Source organism: Thunnus thynnus, chromosome 17 (assembly GCF_963924715.1).
Source record: "Thunnus thynnus chromosome 17, fThuThy2.1, whole genome shotgun sequence".
In the NCBI taxonomy this organism is placed as follows: domain Eukaryota; kingdom Metazoa; phylum Chordata; class Actinopteri; order Scombriformes; family Scombridae; genus Thunnus; species Thunnus thynnus.
The window spans coordinates 15317297-15345267 of record NC_089533.1 but is presented as its reverse complement, the minus strand read 5'-3'; the positions used below and the strand labels follow the sequence as shown (position 1 = coordinate 15345267).

General features: G+C 40.4%; 1 protein-coding gene across 1 annotated transcript in view; it reads left to right on the top strand.

The window, feature by feature from the left end:
• Positions 1-27971, top strand: part of prkcab (protein kinase C, alpha, b) — a 101332-nt gene that overhangs the window by 27720 nt on the left and 45641 nt on the right. Inside the window, exon 3 of the mRNA XM_067616438.1 lies at positions 2736-2818. Within this exon, the coding sequence (XP_067472539.1) occupies positions 2736-2818 (83 nt within the window). The remainder of the gene's footprint in view (positions 1-2735; positions 2819-27971) is intronic.

Here is a 27971-nt window from a genome sequence, read left to right as displayed (position 1 = left end):
CATTGTGTGTGCACATGAAAGTCGACGCCAAGGATTATAGTCCCCGAGAAACACTGCTTCTGTCTTGTGTAAGTCAGAGTACAGTAAGTCTGCCTGACAACACAAGCACACACACACACATACACACACTTCACCTCTGAACTGAAGCCAGTGTCAAGCCAGTCTGCTCTGCTCAACACTGTAGCACCAGCAGACACTCAAACTGGTCTGCGGATCAGCACTGAACCGAGGCAGAGATGGACGAGTGGGTGTGTGGCTGAGGGTGTGAGGAGCGCTGATAGATTGGAGGGAGAGAAAGAACTGCAGACATCATCGCACCCGTGATTCACATATTGTAAGTAGGCAGTGGGGAGGAATAGAGAAACCTGATGGTTGCATTCAGAATGAATCCTGCTGAGTAAAAACTTACTGAAGTGCAGCACAGAGGAACATGTAAACAGAGGTTTTCATAATTCCATTGACAGCAGAGTGGGCACAATGTGGGATGGAAGGATCGAAAGTTTGACTTTGAGGTGAGTTGGAGGTGGATATGGAGTGGGAATGAATGCTGTGAGACAACAGTTAATATACTCACTAGTCACAGACACAAAATCAGATTTGTAAAGACTACTTCTAAAAAATAAAGTCTGATTTCAACACTGATTTCTTCCTCTTCTTTCTTTCCTTTCCCAGAATCGACAAGATTGTGTGGTCTGTTTTTGGTGCTGGGCTCACTAGGGCCACTAGGGCTGCGGTCCCAATCCCAGTATTGAATCCTCTTATCAAATCTGAAGCTTTTTGAATCTAATAAGGTTTCACTTCTGACTTTTAAAGTAACATAAATCACAAAACTTCAAAGATTCAGTTAAATCTTTAATATTTTTTTAGCTGACAAGGCAGAAACAGTTTTGAGCTTCAGTGCAGAAGATATGAAACGTTGATATCTGACACACTTATACAAACTTGATCCCAATACTGTAGGACCTGACTCAGAACTATGTTAATGGCCTCATCAACCATGTTACTAAATCGATAAGCATAAAGGTTTCTGAATCTTGAAACTAATGTGAAACAATCAGCTGATTGTTTTCTAAAGCCGAGTCGCCAATCATTGTCTTGTTAATCTACTCGGTGTACTCAGGGTAGCAGAGTGGTGTTGGGAGTGATGCCTCTCTAACCAGTGATCTTTGGCAGTGCAGAGAGAGCAGCTGTTATAATCTGCCGCCGGTGATGTTTGTCATTTCAACCGGTGAAATCTGCTAAAAATTCAAAGCCTGCTAACATCACCTGTATATTCTAAATTTCTCTATGCTCATTTAAAGAATGAGAAGACATTAAAGTGTTGGAGTTTAGTGAAAATGGATATTTTGCTAACTGAGAACTAGATCCTAAATGGAACTTGTCTCCTTATTCTGTGTAAGCTTTTTGCTATGAAATGTTTGAAATCTCACTGTTTTTTTTTTTTTCAGCACCGTACATTATGAAAATGACAAATGGTGCAGATGACAACTTCAGAGCGCGGATAAATCGCTGTGGGATACTATTTTGCTGAGCTTTTTTATCCCCCTCCCTCTCTCCTGCTCTGCCTCGTTTCCTCTTTATTACTGAAAGAGATGAATTTGTACTGTACACTGCCACTGGCTCAGCACTACACCACTGCCAAGGGAATATCCAACTCTGACACACATACACACAGAAATGGTGTAGTGAGTATTAGGGTTGGATTAGGATTATGATGATGGAAACAATGATTACGTTGAAAATACTGATGCCTATATTAATGGGGATATCTATCTATCTATCTATCTTCTAATTAACTGAGCATCATGATGCAGTACAGCCTTTTTCATGGACAGTCAAAAACCCCTGCTGCTTTTTGGACTTCTCAGTAAACTCATTCCACTTGTTTAACCAATGCCCGTCAGATTGTCTGGCAACTGTGACTTGGCTGGCAGAGTCAAAGACAAAACCACACAAAAACGATGGTGGAGAGCACAAAAGTGCACATGAACAAGCCGGCATCTCGACAATGAGCAAAGCAGACAGATTGTGTGAGAACGCGAAAGAAGAAAGAATGAGGAATTTCAAATAATGGCAGGGAAAAATACAGTTGGGTATGCAGAGTGAGAGTCAGAGAGGGAGTCAGCTTGTGTTCTTGCTGTCACAGATGTCCGTTCGCGCTTTTTTTTCTTCTCCCTCCAGATCTGCGGCAGCATCCAAATGTAAATGCCACTGTCACCGACGTGAAAGCGGCGTCAGGTGTCATGTCAGCCATTTCAAGCTGAGTGACACTTTTGTAGAGCCGGACCCCAGTTCAGTGGGAGACAATGATGCAATCGGTGTCAACCCGACGGATTGTAAATAGCCGACGGCTGCAGAAAACACAAGATCATAGTGACATTTTTTGTGTGGGTGTGAGTGTGGGCGCATACATGCATGTAAGTGTGTCTGTCTGGTCTGTATTTGTGTGCCTGTACGAGAGAGGCCTCTCAAACTCACTTTGTGGTTGATTGATGAAAATGTACATGCATATTTTCTCGCTTACTGTCTCTCTCTTTCTATTTCTCCCTCTATCTCACAGAAAAAAGACATCATACTTTCTATGCGTGTGTCAGTATATGGGTTTTTTTTCCCTTAAGAGGCAGATTTGGTGGTTGAATGCACTTTATGTGCATGTGAGAACAAGACAGATTTCTCGCAAATTTGTGTCATAAATTGTTGCTGTAAAACTCTCTTCTCGCTCTTTCTTCTTTCAGTGTGCTGTTTTGTGGTTCACAAACGGTGCCATGAGTTTGTCAGCTTCTCCTGTCCTGGAGCCGACAAGGGTCCTGACACAGACGTAAGTTTTAATTACTTTATGCATGGCTTCTTTTCTCGCTTTCTTCCATTCTGCTTTTTTCTTTAAATATCCAGATACCTGAGTGCACAAAAAGACACACAATAACAATAATTATAATGTAATGTAATATACATATGATATATTACAAGACACTACAGCATGTAGAAGAAAAATCCATAAAAGGGCAAAAAGTACTGTAAGAACCTATGCTACAGCAGTTATCTGTAGCATTTTAAAGTAGTGCAGTTTCACTGCAAGAGCGTAACGTGTTTAGCACATGATCCCGTGAACCACTGGCTTCCCACTCTGTGAGCTCTGCCAGCTGTATTTGATGGAGTCAATGCTCTGTGGTGGTGGGCGAGTGGTTTGCCTTCACACCACCTGTGGCCCCCTCAAGATGGATACATTTTACTACTAATCACACATTTCATTTTTTTTCATTCCACGTACATAAAAACATTCTGAAAAAAGCATATTTTTCTTCTTCACTGTAACGTCCTTGAAGATGAACCCACTGATTCAGTAGTCATAGAAAGAAGAAAACTTTTTTCCTTTTTATGTCAGTCCCTCCAGAATTTTGCTGAGTTTTTTTGTTATTAACGTGGCCAAAAGTGCTTAATTTTGCAGTAACTTTTCTCAAAAAATTGCATACAATTTGCAATGTTTTATGTGCTCTGTTTGTGGCAGAATTGTGGGAATTTGGAAAAATTGTAAAATTGAGTCATATGTAATCACTTCCTTCAATAAAAAGCTTACTGCATATGACAGAAACAGCTATATTTCAGTGCTAATTTTTAAATTTATTTTCTGAACATGAGATTTGTGGTAGAAAAGGGACTGTCCAGTGAAGACTTCTGCTTGTGGTCTATCACAATGATACAAGAAGTAGAAAAACAGTTTCCCTCCACTGAGGTCCAAAACATTTGAGAATTGTTTTGCACGGCCTATGGCAGTAATTTTTGTTGTCAAGTGAGATTTGTCCATTTTCCACCTGAATCCTTGCTGAGTACAACAATTGGTCCAAATCACAAAAGGTCTATTGATTTGGCCATTTCATGCAGAAAAGTTTCCGTAATGTAGTGAAATTGCAAGCTCTTGCAAATATTGAGGAGACTTCCTGAATTTGCATTAATTATTGCAACCACAAAGTCGCAATTTCCTGGAGGGACTGTTATGTTGTACCCAATGTGGCTGACAAACACTAACCTTAGTCATCTATGTTTAAGCATCTCCTGTGTGCATTATTTTTATGAGACACACCTTGCAGGCTGCATAGTTATTAAGTGTGGCTCTGTGTTTTTAAGCTTGAAGTTGGCACTGAAATTGCCTGGCGTATACCAGTGTATAAATAATACATCATGAGAGGGAGTATTGCAATATGTCACCATATTGATTTTTCATATCATCAACCATGTATCTGCAGCCTATTTCATATGAAGTACTTATCTGTTGCTGTATCTGTGCTGCTGCTGTAACTGTTTGCATCAACACATCAGGTGTGATAACATTGTACCTCATTAGCCTCTCTTTCCCCCAAGCCCAGGGTGGTGGTGTTTTGTCAGTGTTAGAGTCTGACCTGCATGGTACCTCTGGGTACAGTATCTCTGTTTGGAGTGCATGATTGACCTCAGTCTCCTCTTCCCTCCGGCCAGGAATGGGATCCGTCCTTAGTTAGATAAGAGGTGGAGGTCAAGCAGAGCCGCAGCATGCACTGCTGTCTGTGTAGTTACATGCAACAAGCTTCCGCAAGGCAGTAACCCATATGAACACATACAGTTTGTGTACACATAAGAAGATAAGGCAGTATACTGACCCAGAGGCTGTACTTTCAGCAACTGAAAACACAAAGAGTCAATTAGACACTGGTGTCCTCGCTCTTCTGCTTCACCAGAATGAAAGATGTGCTAATAAATGTTCCCTTTCTAAGCACAGACACACAACCAAACGAACGTTCTCTCAAAATCAGAATCTCTGCTTTTAATGACTCCGTTGTCTTAAACACTTGATTAACTGCAATGACGATACTCTGTTTGTTCAGCACCTCCTCAGTGTGATTTTCAGGTTCTCCTCATTAGATCATTGCAGGTTGTGAAAGTGTTTTAAAAAGACAGAAAGTCAATGCAGTTTAGCGTAGCTGTTGCAAGAGTGCACTTTTGTTTTTCGCCTGGTCTATCAAGGCAGTCACTCTGTATTGGCTCCTCTCTCCATCTTGCTTTCTCTTTAAGACTCATTAGTCTTGTCTGTCATCTTCCAAGACCCATTGTTCATTTTCTGTATCACTCCTGGGCTACCTTTATTCCCATTCAACCATGAAACTCCTCTTCTCTATAGTATATCAGTGTCTTTCTATCTGTCTAACTATTTCTCTCTGTCTCTCCCTCTTTGTCTTTTTTTAACTCTCTCTCTCTCTCTCTCATACACACACACACACACACACACACACACACATACACCTGCCTCGCTGTTTCAAGTGTCCATTGCAAATTTTGTTGGCCTGTGTTGTGCCTCTTATCTACTGACTGGCTTTGGCACAGAGTGAATAGGGAGCCCTTTGGGGACGGACCTCTTTGAATTCCAAATGATGATGCAGGACTAGCTCATACACAAAGAGCTCTTTTTTTAAAAACAAAGCACTTGTTTTCCTTTAATCCTGTCAGTTTTCGCAATTTTCTCAATTAGAACAGTTTCCAAGCAGCAATGTTTAGTATTAAACAGTCAACTTGCCTGTGATACCACCATGCATACCAAAATCATCCATGTGTCCCCAGTAGATCATATGTGCGGGTGCGCAATGCTAAGTGTATAGCATATGCAGCACAACACATTACAGTTATGCAGATTCATTGTCAGCAAACTTCATTATAGTATCTCAAAGGTGAGTTAGTTTATAGGATAAGGTAGGCGTTATTGTATAGTTTTCTTATTGTCAACAAATCCCCAAAAAAGACCAAAACTAACAAAGTGTTCGTCTGTGTCTAAAAACATTCTAACTTGTGTAACCTGTCTGTGGTATTCCAAGACCAAAGCCCGTTAGATCCTGCTGAGGATGTAAATCTTTAAAAACAAATAATATACTGTATGTTTTCATTTAAAAAACAACAACAACAACTAACTGTCAATTATAGAAAACTTTACCCAAGCAACAGGAAGTAGTACATTCATTGGGGACTATTTTCAGCTGTGGAATAATACACATTTGGTGCATGTAAGTATTTACAGCAGCAGGACAGTGTATGCGGAATTGACTTAAAGTGAACTACAGTGCCCAGGTTCATTGTAATGAAACAACATGTGGCTCATTGATGTGATATAATTATTGGAAAACAATGGAGCTCTACAGCACAAACCATATTAATATGGTTTTATATTGTAAATTTAATTTCTTAAAGGTCAGTTCTCTAAAATCCTCCACCAGAGGACTTTGGTCTATACATTACTTCACATGCACCAGTGAAGTAATGTATAGACGTGCCCCTGCTAAGGAGTAAAACTTCAGTTCTGCTTTCTGTCTGGAGTGAGTGACAATGACTCACCAACACTTACCCATCCATCCCTCCCTCTCACCATCGCTCCATCTACACTCCTCCATCTTTGCCCCTCAGCTTCTGAATCAGTGTGGTGTCATGACTCTCATGAATCTGGCTTTGGGCTTGGATACACGCACACTGTCACTTTCTCTCTTACTCACAAACACACACACCCTCTGTCCCTTTGCACTGTGGGTTGTGAGTGACCCCTGTGCCAGCTTCGATGCGTGAATGGCGTCATCTGTCCGGCAGATGCTTTGATCCACAACGCACAACGACATGGAGAAGAGAGAGAGTTGTTCACATTAGCATTTGAGTGAAAAGTGTTCTCTCTCTCTCTTTCTCTTTCTTTCTCTCTCTCTCTGTTTTTCATTCACCACATTGTGAAGCGTAGGTGGTAAATAGTGCTGTATTATCAGTCAAGGATCACTCTGGAACCAGTGAATGAAGGTGACTCATCCATAGAGAAACAATATGGGTTTCACAACCAGATTACATGCACATAATAGGTCCAGATCTTTGACTAGATCAAGGCCTTTCTCAAACCTTTTTTTTTTTTTTCTTTTTGTAATATTACTTCATTTCAGTGACAGATCTGGTCGCTGTGACTGGGGAGATTAGGCTTTACATGGGTATATTGCTGTTACTCTCTTTGGCAAATCCTCTTTCCAACCATCTGTCTTTTGCCCTGTTCATTAACAACACTGCTGCAGAGTGTTGCATGTGTTTCATGTACTTTAGAAAGGTTTTTTTCTCTGTCCTGCTCCATGTGTTTGATATATCACGTGTCTTTGCCTTACAGGACATTTTAATACATTTTTTAGATTTATTGTGTACCAATCTGAATAGAAAATTTCTGTGTCAAGACAAATATTAAGCCAAGGTACATATTACTTACATATTATATTTTACCATGTACATAGTATCAAAGTCTCTTTAGTGGTGTGTGACCAATTCATCCCATCTACTGTTTGTCTCTTTTATGAAGTGAAAAAAGTAGTGAAAATGATTCTAAATTTACATAATAGTTTGCACTTAATAAGGCAGTTTGTCACACCCAAAGAAACTGTAGTGCTATTAAGCATAATCAAGTGCAACAGTATTAAAGTAGTAAGAAATATGCAATGATTTGATTGACCACAGCCTCATAGCATGAATCCCAGCTAGTCCTCCAAGTTACCAGCAAGGAGCACTGATGAGGGGTTGTGGTGGGGAAGAGAACTTGACCTGAATATTTTTAGTTTAGTTATTGGAAAAAGACTTTTTTAAAAGATACAATGCACTTTCACACTCGTCCTGTTGGCAAAGTTTCCCTAAAACATTATTATTCCAAGGAGAAGCGAGTCCTCATCCTTGAAGCCTTTTATCTTGTAAAAGTGAAATACTTCCATTAAAGCAGAATGTAAATCCCACATTTGTGTAGCTTGTCTATAGTCACATACTCATACTCGCTCTTCTCAAGTTCTTGGAAGAAATAAAAATGACTTTCTCTGACAGGTGGTACTTTTTGTCCTTTTGAACTCCTCATCATCTGTGACAGCAGTAATTCTTGACTGCTTGACTAGACTCATGGGTCTAAACGCTTCGCTTATAGAGACTGAGGACAATCTCCCAGGTTTCATTGTGAAAACTGGGTGGAAACAATTCGAGAATTTAAAAAAAATCTGCATTGCAGAACCAATCCAAAGTATTAGGATGGCCCTTCATATTGGGGCAGTGACAGTTTAATACAGAGGAGAATGAGGGGAGAGCATAATTTCCGGTAAGGCGTGTACTTGACAAAATGTAAGGGGCGTAGGTTCAGTAGCTAGCTTTCAAGCAACTACCGTCCATTTAGAAATCCCCAGACTTCAGTAGGCAGAGATCTCCGATTGTCTGGTATTGTGACACTTCTGCTTGACAGATGATTGGTCCATTTCTGCAGTAAAGCCGTCGGAAGACGCTTTGGACTTTGAACTTTTGCATTTTGATTCGTCATAAATTTATTTTATCTTTATTTTATTTTTTTCTGTGGCAGAAAACACACTCTCATCACTAGCCTTGCAACATTAATGCTACAAACAACCAATAATGCAACACTCGCTGTAGAATATCTCCACTTTTTCAAATATAATTTCAGGATATTGTCTTATATTTGGGTCAATATGGCATTTTTGTTTGAGCTGAATCTGTGCTGCAAATCGATGCATCTGCACTAGTTTTTAGAGGTGTTCTTCATGCAGGTTGCGGTCAGGACACCAACATTAGATGTGGTCAGAGATGTGGAAACTGTCTACCAAAGATGGCAGTAAAACACTTTCTTTAATCATTACCACTTTTAAACTAACCCTAAATCTTGCATTTGGTTAGAAGTACAGTAATGCTTTCACATTCTTTATATAATATATATAGCACACTTTTTTCATTGATTCTGCCCTTACATAATTTAACTGAAACCACTCTCTTACAAACTCCTCATCAAGTATAAACTTGTACAGCCACCCTCAACCTTGTGTTCCTCATTACACCCGTCATCAGCGTTCAGGCCTGTTGACACTATGACTCTGCTGAAACCTGCACTGCTGTCTTAATTGGTATGATGAGGCGAATGAGTGCTGTCATTAGCAACTGGCTTTTGAGAAAATGAGGATATCACTGAGAAAAGAGGATAGAAAGGAAAGTGAGGAGTGAATAGTAAGAAAAAGACTGAGTTGCTACATTGTTTATTCCACAAATACAGAATACAGTGATATTTTGCTCTTAAATGCAATGTTGTTTTTATCTTACAAACATCCTAATTCCTTCCTTTTTGTAGAAAAAATTCATTGTATATTGCAGATGTTTTTCAGTTGATAAAACCTCAGCTTCCTTACTAACTAGAGGAAAAAACTTTCCTTTCCATGGACACAGAGGCCACTAAAAAAACAAAAAAAACCTATCCAGCTGAACTGTTTCCAGCTCAGTAGTTAACTATCAGCTGTATCCAAATGAGGTCATCTCTAATTCAGCTGCAGTTTGTCAGTTAGATTACCCATGGCTCAGTTTAAAGTCTCAAGAAACTGTGACCGTCCTTGTTAGGAAATGACATCAGGAAGAGAGCACTTTTCTCCCAAAAGTTATAAGTGCTTGTAGATGAGTATGTACGTGCATGTTTGCTATTATGTGTGAGTGCCAGCATAGGTGTGTATGTGTGTGCGTGACTTCAGCTAATTGCCCAGCAGCACATATGGCTGAGTTGAGCTGAAAGGACAGTGGCTTATACAGGGGGTGGACACACTATCGCTATCTTCTGTGCAGTCTAATGCAATCCAATGCAACAGCCCTGCAATTAATGCAAATTTTGAGAATTTGGTGATGCTCATATTTTTGTTGAGGCATTGATTTAGCCAAGGTTTCATAGTTCATAATCATCTTCCACAAAGCAGGTGATTAAATATCATGAGTCACCCACACTACAGATTTTGAAAGGGTGAACAATTAATGGAAATGGAAAAAATGAGGATCAGCATGAGTTTTATATCATAGGGAGTATAGTTTTCATTAATTGTGATTAATATTTCACCGCTGCTCTTTCTTTGACACCTTTACACTGAGTATTAAATTTGTCTTGATGATTAAGTGCACACAATCACTCGTTGCGTGCCTGAAATCCCAGAGGAGCTCATATTGTCGATGTTCCACTTATTTGTGCAGGAAAACAAGATGGCTGGCTATATTGCCTGGTGCACAGCACCTGTCAACTGTCATCTACCTACCGACAACCTGCATAGAAAGAGAAAGAGAGAGAGAGAGCTCCGCAATGAGTCAGATGAAAAGAGTTTGAGTTGTTGAGTGTTTCGGCATCACTTTGACACATTGACAGGTGGTGAGCTGAAACACGGCAAATCCCTTGTTCCTCCCTTCTCCTTGTCCCGCTGTCTGCAGTTATGACAGCTGAGTGCTTCTTTGTTTTTCCTCCTCAAAGGTTACAGCCTCTGTCCCGGTGCATTTCATGGGCATCAGTGGAAGTCTGGGGACATTTTATGTCTTCTTGTTTGGTATACAATATATTTTATATATGTAGGAGATATGTATTTTGTCCATTTTCCTGTGCTCAGATATTAGTAACTCTTTCCCACTAGTGTCTTAGCAAAGTGCCTTGGTAGCATTAGTCTCGCCTGGTCCATAGCCTACATTTCAGTGGCGTCTCGCACCATTAGCCTGCAAGTCTCAAGCCATTACCCTCCCAGCAGCTCAGCTCTAACCTGCAGCAACAGCTGGGAGAGCTAACTAACATGCCTGCTACAGCAGCTTACACAATGTCAAATCTCTCCACATGTTAATGCTGAAGTGCACAGAGAGCAGATTACAGCTTAGAGAGTCAGACCTCTCTCACTGCCTCAACATGTGCAGCCCAAGAGCCCACAGAGATGATGAATTAACTTTGACATAAATGCCATACAATATGTAAGATAGAGAGGTCAGCTTAAAGGACCAGTGTGTAAGATTTAGTGGCATCTAGTGGAACTTAGCAGAAATGGAATATAATTTTCATGAGTATCTTTTAATTAATGTACAATCCCATGAAAATAAGAATCGTTCTGTTTTATTTATATCTACATAGGGAGCGGGTCCTCTTACATGGAGCCTGCCATGTTTCTACAGTAGCCCAGAACGGACAAACCAAACACTGGCTCTAGAGAAGGCCATTCGCGTTTTTCGTGAGTTTTGCGGCCACCGTTGGTTCTCCTATCCGCTTGGAAGGGGAAGGTTGAGCGGAGGGGTATTCGGTTGGTTGGACGTCCGTCTGTCCGACAGATCGGCTCTTAGATTGCAGAAGTTATGATTATGTGAGGCCACGACACTGATGGGCTGTGGACATGAGGCAGCTCTTCAGTTAAAAATCTCAATCTGTCTCGCTGTGTAGTAAGCAGCATTACTTTGGGCTGACCAGATGACAAAGCCTCTGGTAATTTTGCACAGATTGCTCTCAATGGGAGGAATGACGATATCGCTTTTTTACTTACTACTACTATGGGACTGACTGCTGCTCAGAAGTCACAGGATGTTATTTATAGTGTTTTACAGAGCCGCTGTCAGGCTCATGGCAGATTTGTTTATACTGTTCTACTGTTTATTATGGTGTTAGTTTTTGAGATTAGTATCAACATATTGCACTGTGCAAATTTTACAATAATGCATAAACCCTTACAATGAAAATAACTATAACTATAAATTAATGTTATCTAAAATGTATCTGTAATATAATTATGTAGAACAGATTAGTACATCATTAGTAATAATAACATCAGTCAACTCCTTTTCTTAAAGTCTAGAAGAGTTTTGCTAACACACAATCTGTTAAAAAAAAAAAAAACCTGCATATGTAAAATCTTCAGGAGTTCATGAGGATGAACAATCTTTGGAAGTTTACTGATAGTATGTTCATCATTACACTTGCTAACTAATATCTACTCATCTTCCCAAATTAGTTATTAGTATTAAAAACAATTTTATTTGGAGATTTAAAGCGAAAGAGATTTAAAGAGAGAACCTGATCTAAAGTTGCAGCAAAAAATGGTCAAAATTCATTGAACATTTACTAAATTTATTTGAATTAATAACACAGCCATGGCCGATGAAAGATAGATACAAAAAATGTAATTGATGAAAAAGATAATAATTAATTATTTATTAATTCCAGATGTTTTCAATGTCACAAATGACACAGTTTTGCAAGGGATAATGTGAAATTTACATTATTACTTACTACATCTGGTCCAAATAGAGAAATAGGGATTTGTCATCATGACTTTTTGTAATCAGAATTAAAAGAGAAGAGTGGTCAGTTGAATCAAGGTAGATGTTAGTTATTCAGTACTTCATTTTGTAAAGGCTTACAACATGTAATGTTCATAACATGTGAAGTGCATTCCAGCCAGTGACCTTTGTTGCATGTCGTACCCATCTCTCTCCCTTTATTTCCTGTCTGCCACTTCACTATCCTCTATCTAATAAAGAAGAAAGAATGCCTGAAAAATAATCTTTCAGATGTTTGTCTGAACAGCTGGAAAATATGAGCGATTACATAACCTGCTGATTTAATTACAGATCTCAAATTGCAATCTGCAGTTATTGGTCCCATGCCTGGTTGCATAAGCCAATGTGTTAGTTAGTTAATGAATTTTGAGGGCTTGTTGCTGACACTCTTGTGTCCACGTGCCCTCCCAAGGCAGGAAACAATCACACATCAGAGATTTATTTCCTGTCTTGTCTTTTCTTTTTTTTCTACTTGCTTTTAAAAGTTATTCGTGACTCAAACACTGCCTGGGTCTTTTTGTGAGGTTTACCCGTAACAAGGAGAGTACTATTTCACGTTGCACACACCCAGCTGCACAGGAAATGTATCAAAGTTATCTTCTACGATAAATACGTCTGACTCTTGTTATTGTTATCCCTACCATGTTTACACCTCTTCCTGGGCTTTAGTGTGAGTGCACAAAGATATAATATACTATATACCGGGTGTCAGACAGTCTCGTTTTAGTGCTGCTGATAGCGTGTGCAAATGAAAACATCACACGTTGCCTAAATGCAGCACGTCTAAATGCTGGAGTGTGAAGAACACTGTTTGCATGACTGTCCCCAAGCTGCACTGCAGAGAGAAGGAAAACACTGTGCAGACTCTCACTCACAGTCTGCTTCTCCTCGCCTCAGGTCTCTCTGTCCTTATTATCTGTCCCTCAGCTCTACTCAAGTCTGAAAATGGCCACCTTACCAAAACACACACAGTGGGGCATCTGTTCTGTAGCGCAGCCACCAGCTGACTCCTGCAAATGCCTGCCTCTGTTACAGCAGCGCCGGCCCTGCACAGCAGTGGGTGGGGCACATTTTAAACGGTCTGAGCCAGTGGGCCAATAAACCTGCAATTTGCCTCTCACATCTGGCAGTTTGTCATCTGCATTGGTTTATAATACTCACCTCTGGGCAGAATTGCTGGTATTGCTGAAACCAGTGATTATTTATTACTCTGATTATTATTTTTTCAGGTAATAAATTAATCATTTAATCTATAAAACAACATAAGTTGTGAAAAATGTCCATCACAATTTTTGCTTGATAAATGGGTTAAACATTTGTTGACTATTCATTTTCTTTCCATCAAATTGTCAGTTAATGAACTAATTGTTTTGGCTCTAATTGGTGTAATACATTTCCCTCAGACCAGTTCATCTGAAAACAGTGTTTCCATATTGTGATCCGTGTAACTACATGTTATTCCATTTGTCGATGGTCTTATAGCTACACCGTTGTGTCAGTGCAAACTCATTTTTGTCTTGTGCCGCACGGAGACTCAGATGATAACAGATTCTTGGAAGCTAGTGAAGTAAAGTACAGTATTATTTTGACAACTGGATCAATAAAAATTGTGCATGGGAATTGTTTAATTAGTACATCAGTGATATGGGCTAGCTGGGCTAGAGCTGACACAATTAATCGATTAGTCAATCATCAGAAAATTTTCCAGCCAAAATGCCAAAGTTTGGTGCTTTAATTTGATACATTTTAAAGTAAACTGAACGTTTTGAGGTTTTGGACGTTTGGTCGAATAAAACAACACTTTTGAATGTGTGAACTTAGGTTTTGTGAAATTGTGATGTCATTTTTTCAATTTTTTCTGATATTTTATAGACTAAAAGAATAATAATCAACAGATTAATCAATAGTGAGAATAATTGCTTATTGCAGCCCTACGAGCTGGACACCCTGTTCAACTTTGCCTTATCACAAAGTTGTCAAGTTAGTGTTGGTGGTAAGTGAGTAAAGCCTGTGAAAGTATGGACCTGGCAGGTGTGATGATCCAGTGATGCAGCAAAAACATAACATATTGTGCATTTCACGATTGTTATGGCTGACTCTCAAATGCTGTAATTTCATACATTTTGAGCTTTGCCCATTTTGTTCCTCTACATTTGCTTTGGGGTGTGTTTGATTATATGGCTGTTCTGTTATTTAAAAGGATTTCTTCATTCCGACCTACTTCAGTTCAAATAGATAAAACAGTGAATATGTCAACCTAACAACATAGAACAACACCAACTCTGTCCTACACCCTCCTCTGCGTGCTTTCCTGAAGAAAACATGTTTAATAGTGTGATTATGTAATCTCATTGTGTATGTGTGTGTGCATGTTATTGTGTGGACATATCTACTGTATATTTGTGTGTGCCACATAGCATGCGTGATGAGTCATTTTCCAACTCTTTCCCTTTTGCTTATTAACAACACAGCTCATTAAAATCCACTCGCAGGCCGACAACGACAGAAGCGTTCTGCCTAAATAAACCCTAAAGACCAGGAGAGGAAAGGGGGCGCAGGAGGAGGAAAAAAGTGCGAAGCAATTAAGAAGATAGAGAATATTTATTAGAGAGTTGCAGCGTAACGATTAGGTCACATTGTTCCACTGCTAATAAACTTAAGGAATTTGGAAAAATTATGAACACAGCAGAAAGCGACATAATAAGATTAATAACAGTGAACTCATTTCAGTCCACACAGCCGGTATGTTACACACTTGTGTCTTGGTTTCAAATCTCATTTTGGTTAAAGAGTACTAATGGAGGAGCAGTTCTTCAGCACTCTCATTAGCCTCATGGTATTTCCAACGTAGTGTGACCAATGCATTTGTTTTGGAGGGTAATTAAAGCTCGATCATGTCTGAGATAAACACAGATATTTCAGCACAGATAGAGCCATTCATCTTGCTTATCAACATACCCCGCGTGCCAATTATGTCCAACTTCCTTGTGAAATGTTAATTAATGGGAGTAGGTCATGTGTGGAAGAGATTTCATTTTCTCTTTTTAATAAGGGGGAATCGTAAGTGTGCTGAAACGCGCTTGTCTTGACATTTTCAGAGGGAAAGGAAGTCAGTCTGCAAAAGAGAGGCTTGCAGAAAAAGAGAGAAACTCATGGGCGGGAAGAGACAACGGGAGCAAGTATAAAGAGTGTGAAGGCTTAGCAAAGAGAAATTGAGACGTCAAGCCAGAGGCAGGTTGGGAATACGAGTGTGGGCATTGAGCTCCCATCAAAGTTTCATTAAATTAAGAGAAGATTTAGCGAGCAGAATCTTCTCCTGGGGAAAAAGAACAGAGCTGCTGCACCTGAGGTCCTGGTCTGTAAAAGGAGCACAAAAAAGTAGGAGGAGGAGTGGATAATGAGGACAGAAAGGAGGGGAGAGGGTGGTCTGTTAGACCATCAGAAGAGAGGGACCATTTTGTGAAGTAGCAAGTAGTGCATAGAGGTTAAGCAAAGATGGGAAAATGGGTGGAAACAGGGTAAAACCCAGAGTGTTGTCACTTCTTCTCACGTGAACATGCAGGAAGGAAAAGTAGAGCAAAGAGGAAGTCTTGGAGCTGGAGGGCTTTTCTGGCTGCAGGGAAGATGGAGGAGAAAAAATAGGGGGTGCAACAGAAGAGGGAAGAGGAAGAGGATGTGGTTTATAGCATGTTGTGCGTGTCAAAAGGCCGATCCCTGCCAGGCGGCGATGAACTAGAGGAGGAGTGGTAGTCAGGGCACCGTGGAGATGCTGCGTAATTAGCTTAGCCTGCGAGATGAGCCATGCTGCTGTTACCGTTCTCATGAAGAGACCGAGTGGCCTGTGAGTGACCACACACACACGCTCGCTCTCACACACACACACACACACACACACACACACATGCACAGACTGGCTGACAGTTACTGTAAAGAGGGTATGATAATGATAAGTACAGTGCGTGATCACACTTGTGTACATGTTCACGTGTTAGTGACGCCGTGGTTGCCAGCGTTGGTGTGTTTTCCAAGTTCTGTGTGTGTCTTGCCTCCTGCTGGGCCGAATGGTGTGTGTGCGTGTGTGTGTGCGTGTGTGTGTGTGTGTGTGTGGGCGACCTGCCCTTCTCTCTGCCAATTGCATCTGACAAACATTTGGGTCCTCAAAACATTATTTGGTCCTCTCATTCTACTCTGAAAGCTCTTTGTCTTCTCTGAAAACTAAAGAACTCACAGCAGTTATCATACTAGTGAAGAAAATGATGCAGAAAATTAAATAAAGAAAAGGAGGACAAAAGAGAAAAGTAAAAATGGGGCTTGGATGCCCTTGTAGTGGTAGGAGCTAGACATTTATTAATAACTTCATTGCTTGTGTTAATCATTTATATTCAATCATTTATTGTCACTGGGTAGTATGACTAAGATTATTTTAAATTAGCAATGCCCAAATCTACTTTTCCTCTCTTGATACAGATTCTGATTCTTTAGATAAGGATATCTGTTGATAATGAGTACCGATCAAATACCAGCACTCTCTTTTTCCCAAATTTGAAATCTGTGTACCTCAATGTGTGTGACTCATCGGGTCCATTTTTATGAAAAAGCAACATGAGGCCAGGTGAGACAAGGTGGAACATATTTCTCTAAGTCACCTGGATGTTGATAGTGTTTTTTTTAGAAGTTCGCTCAAACGCAATTTTAGGTTGAGTGTAGTGGTAGTAATACAAGTGATGGACAATTGTAGTGAGGCGCTAAGGAAAGGGAAGCTCTTGAATTTCCGATAGATTTATGTTCCAACCCTCAGCCATGGACATGAGCTTTGGGTAGTGACTGAAAGAATGAGACGGCAGATTTCATAAGTGTCTGAACTCACCCTTAGGGACAGAGTGAGGAGATCAGACATTCTGAGGGAGCTTGTTTGCACTGAAAGGATCCAGTTGAGGCAGTAAGGTAGGCAGAAATCACAGTGTGGGCACAGAGAAAATCAGGTGGGCCTAGACCATCCAAGACCAATACTTATTAGGTTCTTAAACACATATGTTAACCAAAATAGGCCAATACAACTATACTTAACTGAACACACCACCATATACGCCTTATACATCATCAGAGGTAATGTTACAGGCAGCAAACATTAACAGCATGGCATAGCCTGGCACAGCGGCCACATATTCACATACACACAGCTGACAGATGCAACAGCATCATTAATGAAGCGTATGGATAGAGGTACACCGGCACCAACATGCTCAGTAACGTTAAAAATTACACTTAAACATAGCCTGGCACGGCAGCCACATAAACCACACACACACGTACACACACAGATGGCAGATACAACAACATACAGCATAAAATCCAATTGTACGCCCAACAAAAATAGGCAACAGACTACTACAGTCCGAAATTGTAAATTAGCTTACTTTGATGATTAAAGCAAGAGATGACGGGGCTTGGTGCTGGGCTGAATTAGCAGCCACATACGTGTCATTACTACTTGGCACTTGTTGAGGAGAAACTGGCGCAGATGTAGGTGTCTGGGTTGAGAATGGTTGCTGAACTTAAGCTGAATTCTCTGCATCCCGCTCCTCACAAAGTCTTTTTGTGACAAACTTAAGCAAACTGCTTTGTTTCATCATGAGTTTTTATCTTAATCTACATTAAAAGCAGCTAGCTAGCAGACAGTAGCAATGCATAGGCTGTGCATTGAGTAAAAGAGGAGGGGCTGCACGCAATCTGGAATTTGTGAAATGCACTGCCACTCAAAAAGTCTGATCTATCATCATCATCATCATCATATGGTAAAAAAGAAGCAAGAAACAAGAATTGTTTTATTTTCATTGGTCACATGGTCAGATAATTGAAACAGTATTCATTGACTACCATTCATTGGATGATTTAGCAAAAAAGGAAGCCTTCTGATTGGGTCGGCCTGAGTGCCAAGTGCTGAGTGCCAGCTACAAGCCTGAGTTGAAGTGGTTTGGACGCCTCCCTGTGGAGGAATTCCTGGCATGTCCTGGCAACTGGGATGAGAACTGAGGAGTGTTTAGCGAGAGAGAGATTTATGGCTGTTTCAATATACTGTATATAAGGTGGGAAAAGTGCACAAAAGAATTCATTATTTATGATGATTTTCACTTTGTTACATTATTTTCTAGTCAATTTTTTGTAGCAAAATGTTACATCACTAATGTATTTGTGTCTTGAGGTACATGTCTCAGTCAGGTATATGCACACACACATGCACACGCACACACACACACATAGCTGCCCCAGAAACGTCAGTCTGAGCCAGTGTTTGTTGCTGCAGTGTTACTGAAGAAAGGAGTTGCTCAGAAAGGTGGACTCTCGAGAAGTTTAGCCTCCCTGACATGTTTACCTTTCCGGGGCCGACACTTTGTGCTACTGTGTCCCATTGTACTCCTCACACTAATCTCGTTTGATCTCTGTTAACTTGAACTTTTTTTACCTCAAGAGCTCAGGCTGTTCCTTCAGACCACACTTTTGTGAAACTTTTAAAAGTGGCCGGAACCTATTAGAACTTTGAAAATCTTACTTAATAATTGATTATGTTATGTGCTGTGATACCACATGACCCAATTACATACAGGAACCTTGCCTGTCTGCGCTCTTTCCACCAGATAAACTTGTCCACTAACCTCTTGCTTATCACTAACCTGAATGAACGGTGTTGAATTGCACGATCTTTATCCAACTGTCCACACAGACAACACCAGATTCTTATGTCTCTGACGCTTCACGTCTGAGACGCTTATTTTGTCATTAATCATTCCAGACACACAAGCACTCATCGCTGGATGTAATCGCTGAACGGAGGCTCATTTAGTGCAGACAGACTAATGATGGTGCCAGATCATGCTCCCCACTGAGGTGAAGTGTAGAAGATGAATAGTCATAAAACCTGCACTCTCAGCAGGTGAAAGACTCCGAGTGGCCTGTTGGGAACTGTGTGAGATGAGGAAGTGCACCACAGAGCCTAACCTGATTTAAGAACTTAATGGCTGCACATGAACAACACCTCACTGCTGAGCATAATTTTATAAGGCTCAAATTGGGTTTTGTCATTGATGATTTATTAGTGGGCATAACAATTCCTTGGAGTGTACAGAGATTATGGATAACAGAGGTGGATTTAGTATTATCATGTGTTCCCTTCTTATTTAAATGCTACTATGATGGTGATGTCTCTTGCTCTTTGGCATTTAACAAGTCCCAAATTGATATCGAGGTTCATTTTGTTGCCTGACTCACTAATAAATGAGAAGATTAGGCTTGGATTTCTGGATACTAATAATGAAAGCAGACTGCGTGCCATATCAGAGCTTGTACCAGCAGGTCACAAATCTGTAATTCTGTTAAAATCTGTAATCTTAGCAAAAAACAAAAAAAAAAAGGTATAGCAATGAAGTCAAGAGGATCATTATACCCTGCCTGCATTCTCTTCCCTTTGCCCTCAATCTCCATATTTCTTCCTGCAACTTCTGCTGTTTGCTGTCATTGTTGTTCAGTCATCACAAATGCAACAGCAAAGACTGACCAGGGACATAAGACTTGCTTTGCTGTCATAAATGCAGTTCAATGCTCTGTATATAGACGCACACGCATGCACTCGCACAGTGTAGGTGTGTCCTGCCTTAATCCCTTTCTGCTTCCAGCCAGTGGTGTGTGTATATGAAAAGTATCTGGTCAGCAGGAGCAAACAAGACTCTGGAAATAGAAGAGTTTGCATTCTCTTTTATGTCTGTCCAGCTCAAGAAAGTAAAAATAAGAGAAGTTAAAGCTGCTCTTATAAACATTTGTATATTAATAAAAGAAAAAATGATGTACTGTGTGAGAGGTCACTTGATGAACCCACCAAATATTATCACCAGACTCTGCAGTTCCCTGCAGCTCTACAGAGCATTTTAGTGTCTTTCAGCTCATTGTTTTGATGCTGTGTCCCGCAACTTTACTGTTTTGGTTCACTTTTACCGCTCTCATCAGCATCTTCCAGCCACAGCAGGCAGCGAAAAAGCTCTGAAAACGGACAAAGCTGGTGAAGAGCTGATGAAAACATTTGAGCATTTAGCAGCTAAAGAGTCAAATGTTTCCCTTAGGAGTTGGCGAAGACCAGAGCAAAATGTTGTAGTCAGAAGGAATAGAATCTATGTTGTTTGATGGTGAACTCCTAACGGGATATACAATATGATATAAAAAAATAAAAACATTAGCTTTATCTGAAATACCTCTCAAGGAAAATAAAAGCTTGACTGAGATGGATTGAATGCAATTGAATTTGTCAGATGGGAGTTTATGAATAATTTATAGCGCTACAGTATACCAGGTGTGTGTGCATATGAGATGCTGCATCTACTCATGGCTACCTCTACATTGGTGTGTGTGTGTGTGTGTGTGTAATCGCAGACAGGCTGGTAAACAGTGTGTGTTTGCAGGCAGACAGCAGCCAGGGAGCTGACCTATTCCTGAGACTGGAGGCGGAGGCAGCTCAGTGTTTAATGTCACCACCGGGGAGGGACCACAGGAGAGATCATGAGGGGGGAGTTGGGGAGGGATGCAGCAGATTTTTGCTAAATTTTAATCCAAAAATACTTGTTCCCTTCCCTTGTGAATGATTTTCAGAATTGGCCGAGAGGTTTCACTTGCCAGCTTTGCTCCTGTGAAAGTGAGTCACAACCTGTTGACTTGTTTACCGTAATGTGGCTTTTGCTCATTGATGCATCATTCACTTTGACCAGCTCCTCCCAGCATGCCCACACTTGTTTCTGCAACTAAAGAGATGCTGAGAAGTCTTGAAATATCTTAAAGTGCAGAGTAACACTAGACTGAAACTGCCAAGTCGAGTCCAACTAAGATCAAAAATACTGGAGAGAGAGCAGAGGAGTTTCTTGAGTCTTGTCAACAGTTGAGGCTTGTTCTCACACTTTTTTTTAAAGCAAATAGCAGCATTTTGTCTCAATACAAAACCTGTTGCACTGCTGTACCAAACAAGTCATCCAAACTAAATAACAAAATGTGTATTTTGTCATTGCCAAAAAAAATAAAATAAATTAATAAAGTCTTTGTCAATGTCTTCTAAAGCCATTATATGACTACCCCAAAAATGACTCCACTGCCACCACTGTGGTTAATGTTTGGCTTGGCTATGCACAAAAACCGATGTTGAGGTTAGAGAAAGAGCATGATTATGATTAAAATAATGACTCATTTAAACCTGCAATACTGTGGCCAATAGGATGCAGCACAACACGTTGTAAACACAACAATGAGTTGTGTTTGAGTTTGGGTTGTTTCTGGTTACCTGATTTCAATATTCAGTCCCCTTTTAGCTTCATTTTGATCACCACCAACTCATGAGGGAAATACCTGGCTCTTCAGTTGCTGAAGTCTCCATTTAGCATTTAGCATGCTGTGGTGGAAATGGTGTAAGTGAATCACTGAAGTTATGGGCCATAAAACCAAAACAATAAGTACAAAAATTGCTAAAATGCTTTGTAGAATTAAGAGGAACTGCAGAGTTGGGCGATAATTCTCTGTGGGTTTGTCACTACAAATGACCCCTTTCACATTACACATAGTAGTTTGATCCAATGTTATTTAGGAATATTAACGTTAGCTTTAAGGCATCTTTAAGGTCAGGGAAAGATCTTGGACTGTTGTAGAAAAGGGGATGTTAACAGCAGATATTATATATCAAAGTTATGTGAGCTGTAAGTCCATCCATACACCTCAACCTCCCTAGAGGTTTTCCTGCACTATAATGTCACATTACCTCTGTCTTTGCTTCTGAGAGACAAGTCATAATTCATACAGCTACAAAAGTTCCTTGTCCAGTAAACACAGTTGATTTTAAGCATTTGAATAAACAACAGATGTTGTCATTTTTCTGGTGAGGATAGTCTCTCTGTATCTGCAACAATCAGAAGAGCAGATCTGCCAGTTTCTCAGATAAATCTACAACTGAAACAGGGAAATCAATTTTCTCCGTGAGGCGCCGGGATGGAATGCCATGCTGAGGTCTCTGTCTGCCTCTGTCTCTCTAACAAAGCCACCGTCGTTTGTGCCGCTCCACTGGGGATGTCACCTCACAGGTCTTTCCTCCCCTCCTGTCTTCCTTCCTCACCCTTCCTCCCTCCTGTCCTCACTGCATGGTTCATCAGGCACTTCCAGATTACATAATGCTCCATTTAAAAACAAGAAATGTCTCAGGGCCTGCGGATTTAGGTATTTAGGGATATATGAGTGTGTGTGAGCATTTAAGTTTGCAGGTATGTGTGTCCCTGTGCGTGCTTTAGCCCCACTGTGTATGCACCTTCACTGTTTTGCCGGGGGATATTTGGGGGTTGAAAGGGGGGTTGTATGAACTTAAACTGCCTCCTTGAGAACATCCACAGTCGGCGTCCTACTTTGTTTTCTCAGGTAGAGCACAGTGACACGTCTGTGTTGTTTGCCATACGCAGACTTACTGACTCACACCATTTTAGAGAAAGAAATAACTGAGATGAACACATTTACATGACCTGTGCTGTTCTCCTGTGCTCTTTTTTTTCCTCTAAAGAAATAAGGGACTCTGTGGCATCTGCTGTGCTTCAAAATGTGAGAACAGATTACAGGCAAATTCAAGAAGATGAAACAGGTCCAGGCACATCTCTCTTCTCTGTCTCTCTCTGTCTCTTGATTATTTTCTGGTTCTCTCCTGAATAAAATACAGATTTAGTCTATTTCCAGACAGCCACTGGTTTCCATTCATTTATCCAGAGTTTAGATTCCAGAAACTTAAAACTGAGTTTGGTGATCCGTCGAAGGAAGCAACTATTGAATGTCCTTGAATACACAAGCCAAATGATGAAGGAGAGTTTTGAAAATGGTCCGTTCACACAGCTCCAATATGACACGCAACTTTGACAAAAAATGAATAACATGATTTGTTGTTTGTCCTGATTGATTAATTATGTGCTTTATTCGTTACTCTACATCTGGATCCCTGTTAACTTCCAAAAATCAGTAGCTCTTCTTCCTCAGATCAACGCAAGACAATATGGAAATCAAACAGCAAAATAATATCACACTGTATCGATAGAACAAGAAAAGTCTTAAGAAACCACATCGCAAAACATCACAAAAGAGGTGAAATTATTTTGCATATAAAACGATAATAAAACAACATCCAAATATAAAACAAAAGCAATCTGTAATATGTCAAAACTATCAAATATATGAAGCCAGCTTCAAGTTCTTTCAAGATGATTTTACATAATTACTGAAATTGTTTCATCTGCAGAATTTTTAGAGGCCTGAAGAGATGAAAATATTCACAGTTAACAAAAGTTTAAAAACTTGGTTTTGTGTAACAGAAATATCATTTTTTCCTCCATATCCCAAACTACTGTTTTTTAGAAAATGTTCAGCTGCAACATAAAAATAAATGAGATTTTGAGGTATGGTGAATTAAAATAAAATATAAAAAATACATGATGTTTCTATCACCCACTCACACACTCCCATTCTCCCTTTCCTTCTTTGAATCCTATTCCCTCTTGCTCTGCTGGTTGCCAACTTCCTCTGCCTGTCTCTTGGTGCGAACGTGCTGATGCAGGCCTTAACTACCTCGCACCCCGTAGTGCTCCCGTCTCCAGCAGCGACAACAGGAGGGACGGTCCTTCCTAACCGTTGTGGGTGACTCATCTCACACCAACACAGGAAGAAGAGGAGGAGGAGGATAAATAGGAGGCAAAAAAACGCTCCCGTTTGATTTGTCACTTTTGGATAATTAAATGCACCGAGCAGTTGGGGATGCTCCACACTCACACGCAGAGTGAATCCCAGGCGTGTCAGGAGTGGGAGGACATCAGCGGGACACCGTACTGTACACTATACACTCCTTTTAACCGCTCACTCCCTACTCTCTCATTTATCTCCCTCTTTTTTGCTCCCTCCTTTTCTTTGCCTTGTCTACTCACCTCCCTCACTTTACAGCTTGCATTCCTTACATTAAACCTTTCCTCTCAACTAGCACATCTGTCTTTTCTGTTCTTGTTACATTCCATTTTCCTCTCCATGTCTCCCACCACACCTCCTTCCTCCTTCTCCCTCTATCTCTGTAAGCACAGAAGCCCTGTGGCCTCATTAGGCTGTCACTGATCCCTCCTGCCACGGCCGGGACTGTCGGATCATTAGTCAGCCCTGTCTGAGACGCCCAGCCTGACAAGAATAGATCAGCCCAAACCCCCAAACCTCTAATATTCTCTAAATGTCTCGGACACAATCAAGTCAGCGCAGGCGCTGCTGCCGCCGCGTGATGAAATGATCAATCAATTCAGCCGCGGCATATTAAAACTGATGTGTGAAATATTTATGCATTCACACGAGGGCTGCGTAATTGGACATTTGTGTCATGAGTGGGTTGATCGTGTGTCATATGTGTCATGTGTTTCTGCTATATTCTAATGTCCTTATTATATTTTAACATTTAAATGTCATGGCAGGTTATCACCTCATCATCGCACTGCGCGGGTTGTCCAGCTGAACGTGAATTTTCACTATGACATGACAGGGTCAGTCTATTACAATATGCATTAAGCTGTTGGAGATATTACAGGAAGGTCAGGGCTCAGTAGGGCTGTACTATCATGTGGATTATATTGTGATTAGGATTTTTTTTTTTTTTTTGCAATGGCTTTTTACATGACATGACGCTGTGGTTGCACTGATGAAAGTAGTGCTGTGGAAATACACCTCATCCTGAATTTATCAAGACAACATGTGAACATAAGAGAAGCTTTGAGTTTGCATCAACATCAACAACAATTAAAATGGCAACAGATCAGAAAAGAAGGTTTCTAACTAAAAACTAACAAAGTGTACTTTTAAAACAAATATAAAAAATAAAAGCATGTCTCTACTTAAAGCTTGTTTAAAATAATGGCCACAATTTGAAAATTCATTTTTGATTTGAAAAGTCCATTTTCAACTCAAGGTCAAGTTTGTTAGTATGAGCTTATTGGATTTTGTATTGAACTGTATCATAATTAACATACAGCATGGTCTGTTAAACTAACACAAATGTACTGTATCTTCATCCTTAGACAACCTTTCAGTCCTTCTTGGAGTTCTTCATACTCCTCAATTAGACTTCATCAAATGTGCTTATGCAAAGCTTACTGTCTAGAATTGTATTTGTATGGTGATTAAGAGATTATTAATCAAGATTTAGGGACAAGTCATTTTATGGCACATTTGCACTGTAACATTTATTCAAGGCAATACTTGAGAGAGCCGTAGCAGCTCAGATGTCTTGTTTGCTCAATTACCGTCTCAATATAATTAGTTCTTATTTGCAAATGCAAATGATCGATAATATCATATCATAATTACTTTGGTTTGCAGCTACAGCTCTAAAGCAAATTCAGCACCTATTCTGTATTCATTTGTCATTGTCTGGTAAAAAAAAAAAAAAAAAAAAAGCCTCCCAGGAGTTTCCTTCTTCTCCATCTTCACTTTCATTTTCATCACATGGATGCACATTTTGTACATTAAATGCTGCGACTGTCCACATATACAGTAATACACACACTTGATGTAGAGAGGATTAAAAATACAATTAAAGCTTTAGTGTTGCCAAGCAATGTAATTCTAGTGAATTGTACATCCATAGGTCAGAGGTTCATCTCATCTAAGACCCACGCATCTCATATCAGCAGAGATATGTCGCTCTGTCTAATCATGAGAGTATAGTACGTCTGGATAAGCCAGCCGAGGATGTTCCCATATCGCTAACACCTCGTGGATTAGCAGCCCACTGACAGGCCAGCTGTTGATCTTTTGGCTTCATCCTAATGCTGCATAACTCTTAGATTATCTGACTGGTATCTGAAAGGTTTCAGTCAACAAGTACGCGAGGGACTTGTGGTCGGATGGAGCAAATAAATGTATAAGCTCGGGGGCCGGTGGCTGAGTTGGGAGGAAAGCTGCGTGTTCAGCACTTGTGCTGAGGAAAGACAAAGAGACAGAGAGCAGCTGTGTTGCTTATGTAATTGCAGAGACGTAAATAGTTAGGGGCACAGGTTTGCATCCACACACACACACACACACACGTAATCAAGTGGCACAGCGGTAATCGTCTGCTGTTTGGACGCTGGACAGAAACATCAGGGGCCAAAGTGGTCTCTCTGACAGCTACAGGGCATCTGACATAATCCACACATGCACTAGTTTGAGCATGCAAGATAGACATGCACACACACACACACAGCCTAGATGTCAGAGGGTTTAGGACACACACAGAGGCAGAGGACACCAGAACATCTGCTTACATATTTAGGTGACACACACCTGAAGCATCAGTAGTGCTCACGTAGATATACACCTTGCAGTCTCTACCAGTCAACATTAAAACTCATGCTGGCTTTATAATAAAATATATCCTCACTGCTGTACTCAAGACAATAATGATCAAACCCTGTGTGTTTCATAAAACTTCCATCCCATACCTCCTCCAAACACTCTATTGTCCCAGATGGCCGCTGAGGATTACCATGTGTGTAATTATGTCCCATGCTGTTATGGGCTTTAGCTTTCTCTCTCTCTCTTATGCACTCCATAGGCTTCATGTGCATTCTGCAATTTCCTGGGTTTGTGTGCTTGTTGATGTTACATGGCCTGTGAGCACTTGTGTAAAGCTGCGCTCCTCATGCTCATCAATGAAGAAGATAAAGGATTCCTCAGAGATGATTATTATCAAATCCTGCGGGTGATGCTCGTAATTCGAAGAATGTGTAAAGTATCAGGAGCTTAATGGTGTTTTCAGCGCTATAGGCACAGGCAGATATGCGCTCATGTTATTGACTATTTCCTCACAAAAGGCTACAACATGAGGTTTGGTGCTTTTTAAGAGTATGTATGAATCAATAGGTCACATGACTTCAAGTGACAGAAATTGAAACTGAATGTCCTTATTTTAGTTTCCTATCGTATGTGTGTGTGTGTCTGCAAGCGTTGCAAGTACATCTCCCTGTCTTCAGTGTTTGTTATGCATTAGTTAAAAATAGATTGTGTGTGTATGTGTGTGTGTGTGTGAGAGAGAGAGTTAAATCGAAATGGCCACCTGGGGCCTGTCCTCCTTGGTTTCCGTGGCGATGTCACAGTGATTAACATGCAGGTATGTTAACAGCCAGTTGTCCGGTTCTCCTGCAAGTTAAAGCTTTAATAAACACACCTGGGGAGCTGGGGTAAATCGGGGACTGCTGCAAAGCACTATGGGAAGGCAGCTGATGGATGACCTAAAAAGTTTTGTCGTTTCCCCTCCTTTTTTTTTCTTAAGCATTTATGACAGTATTGTAATAGTTGGCTCGTGTTCTTGTCAAACTGCCCTATGTGAAAAATCTGATTTTGTTAGCACAGTAAAACATTGTGTGTAATTATTTGCTATTGAACTGAGATGGAAGTGTCTGCACAAAACAGGAAAAGTGAGAAAAACACTTTATGGATATTCTTAGCCAGCAATTATTCTCTGCACGTCTGGTTCGTGCCTCATTATTTTTAGCTCTACCTGCACGCTAAAGGTCCTCTTGTTTTTGTCCTCATTCTGCATAATGTGGTGTTTTTTATATTTAGTTAATTCCTGACTGTGATGTTTTCCTAATTAGACACGTTTGTAGTCTCTGGTAAGACAGAAAAGTGGAAGTGACGCTGAGCTTTTGCTGGATTGCAGAGGCATGCAGTCTTATTAACCCTCTAGGGTCTTATTAGTCGTCTACGATTGCAAAAGCACTCACTTGTCACTTTTAATAATGTCTCAGTAACGGTTGTATGTAGCGACTTACTTTAAAAACTGTCCT